Source organism: Chiloscyllium plagiosum, unplaced genomic scaffold (assembly GCF_004010195.1).
Source record: "Chiloscyllium plagiosum isolate BGI_BamShark_2017 unplaced genomic scaffold, ASM401019v2 scaf_4267, whole genome shotgun sequence".
Classification (NCBI taxonomy): Eukaryota; Metazoa; Chordata; class Chondrichthyes; order Orectolobiformes; family Hemiscylliidae; genus Chiloscyllium; species Chiloscyllium plagiosum.
Window position 1 is genome coordinate 24,958 of NW_025215105.1, and position 2,811 is coordinate 27,768.

General features: G+C 57.2%; 1 protein-coding gene across 1 annotated transcript in view; it reads left to right on the forward strand.

The window, feature by feature from the left end:
• The first annotated feature begins 455 nt into the window (after nt 1–455).
• Nucleotides 456–2,811, forward strand: part of LOC122548163 (trypsin-like) — a 17,965-nt gene continuing 15,609 nt past the window's right edge. The window contains exons 1-2 of the mRNA XM_043686717.1: nt 456–495; nt 1,656–1,809. Coding sequence (XP_043542652.1) covers nt 456–495; nt 1,656–1,809 — 194 coding nt within the window. The remainder of the gene's footprint in view (nt 496–1,655; nt 1,810–2,811) is intronic.

The following is a 2,811-nucleotide window of genomic DNA, read 5'->3' on the forward strand; positions in this document are numbered from 1 at the left end:
GAGCTGGAAGTGGTTGGGGGGTACACTAATAACATTTAAAAGGCATTTGGACATATACATGGATAGGAAAGGATTAGAGGTCATGGGCCAAGTGCAGGGAAATGGGGGTTAGCGTGGGCGGACATTTTGGTCAGCACGGAGCATTGTGGGCCGAAGGGCCTGTCTCTGTGTTGTGGGACTCTGCGACTCTACAAGTTTTGAGTTATCCGAACCGGAATTTCCAGGAATTCCGACAGTGGAGAATTTTCCAGCTGAGGTGATATCTGGAGGGAGCGTGGGAAGGGAACACGTGTTTGTAATGATCTCCCGACCCTCTCTGATATCTCTTGGCACCGACTCTGTCCTTGTCCCCATAACAACATTACATGGGAAGCAGTGGGTTTGGGGAGATACGGGAGGCAGAGGATAAATAGTCAGATCTTTGGGGAATCACCGCTGACTGGAGTGGACTGAAGATGAAGGAGCTAATTCTCAGCCTGTGGTTGGTAGCAGTCGGTAAGAGCACAGCGGGGGAAAGGGCAGGGGAGCGGTCTCGTTCCAGAACACTGCGTCTGGGGGCGGGGGGGGGGGGGAGTTTGGGGGGGTGGGAGAGGTGGTGCAAGATTGTGAAGGGTAACCCAACCCCTCTCTGATTAATTTGTGAGGTCGCAAAATCAGAAACAAGAGCAGAGGCTGTGTAGGTTAGGGTGGATTTGCCATGGGAAATTGTCCCATAGTGTCCAGGGATGTGTAGGTTAGGGTGGATTGGCCATGCTAAATTGTCCCACAGTGCCCAGGGATGTGTAGGTTAGGGTGGATTGGCCATGCTAAATTGTCCCATAGTGTCCAGGGATGTGCAGGTTAGGGTGGATTGGCCATGCTAAATTGTCCCATAGTGCCCAGGGATGTGCAGGTTAGGGTGGATTGGCCATGCTAAATTGTCCCATAGTGTCCAGGGATGTGCAGGTTAGGGTGGATTGGCCATGCTAAATAGTCCCATAGTGTCCAGGGATGTGTAGGTTCGGGTGGGTCGGTCGTGGGAAATTGATCTGCAGGTTCGCAGCCCAATGTTAAAATTCACTCAACTCCTTCAGACAATCAGCCAACCGCCTGATGAAGGATAGCTGTCTGAAAGCTCGTGTTTCTCAATAACCCTGTTGGACTGTGACCTGGTGTTGTGTGAGTTTTAACTTTGTGCTGTCCAGTCCATCACCAAACACCTCCACATCACAGAGAATGAGCATTAGTCAGGGATAAATGTAGAGTAATGGGGGAGGGGGAATGGGTCCGGGTGGGACGCTCCTCGGAGGGGTCAGTGTGGACTTGTCGGGCCGAAGGGCCTGTTTCCACTCTGTGGGGATTCTGTGACGTTGCTGGAAAAACTCCGGCAGAATCTCTGGCGAGAGAAAGTCGGGTTAATGGGTCAAGGCACCCTCCCCTCCTACGCAGCCAGCTCCCCTCAACCCCCCCCCCCCCTACCCCCCAGGCGACCTCCCGTCGCTGGGGAGGTTGGGACTCCAGGGTGGGGAGGGGAAGGAGAATTCTGGGAGGGACGGACGGTGTTGAAGGGGCGAACGAGGGGCCGAATGGTCTCGCCTCTTGCTCTGTGACTTGCCGTTGTTAATTGGTCTCCCCCCTCTCCCACTCCCCTTCCCCCTTCCCCCTTTTCCTCGTAGCTGCTGCCTCATCCAATGACAAGATTGTCGGGGGATACGAATGTAGTCCCCACTCTGTGCCTTGGCAAGTCTCTCTGGACATGGGGTACCACGGCTGTGGGGGTTCCCTGATCAGCGACCGGTGGGTTATCTCTGCTGCCCACTGCTACTACAGGTACGTGCACCTTCTCCTGACCCCGCGCCACGCCGGGGCTGCGGGTCCATTCAGCCCATCTCGTCCCCGTACTAGCCGGCCGTGAGAGCGCCCCTCTCAGGTGACCTTGTGAAAGCCTCAGTCAAGTCCTCAGTTTCCCTCCCCTCCTCCGTCCCCTCCCTCCTCGCTGCCAGCCTCACCCTCCCCTCGCGGCTACTGCTTCCCCTCGACCAATGCCCTCCCCTCCTGCCAACCCCCCTCTCTGGTGATGCCAGGCCCCTGGGTCAATCCCCTGCTAGTCTTCCCTGACTCTGTGTGACACCCTCTGGTCTCTCTGTCCCTCTCTCTCACTGGGTCACCCATGTTCAGGAAATTAGTCCCCGTTTCCCAAAACCTTCGCTCCATGTGCCTAGTTTCGGTATTTATTGCCTACCTCACCCTGCCTGTCCCTAATTGCCCCCCTCCCGAGAGGGTGGGGTGGGGGGGGGGTGCCTTCTTGAACCACTGCTGTGGGTAGACCCACAATGCCCCCTGAGGGAGGGGAATTCTGACCCAGGAAGGAACGGCCGAGTCGGGATGGTGAGGCGACCTGTCTCTTCCCCCCCGGACCCGCATCTATCGCTGGGGTGAGGGCCCTCCGTTTGACGGGCTCAGGGGGGAGAGTGAAGAGTGAGGTGTGTCTCTGGGAGTCACATCCGGACCCTGCCCCTGCCCCTGCCCTGTGTGTTCCAGCCGGATTGCCCGTTCCAAATACCGATAGCCTGCAGCAGCTACTGAGGGGCCAGTTAATCCCGCATTCCCCCCCCCCCCCCACCACCCCCAACACCACCAGCAGAGTGCGAGAAACAGGCCCTTTGGCCCACTACGTCTAGTCTGACACCAAACCACAATTGGTCCCATTCACTGGGTGTTCACCGAGTAATGTTCCCAATGTCCCCTCCTCCCCTCTCTCCCAGCCAGTGCTGTCCCGTGCATCCCCCACCCACTGGGTAACCTGATAGCCTTCCTCGGATCTCCCATCAC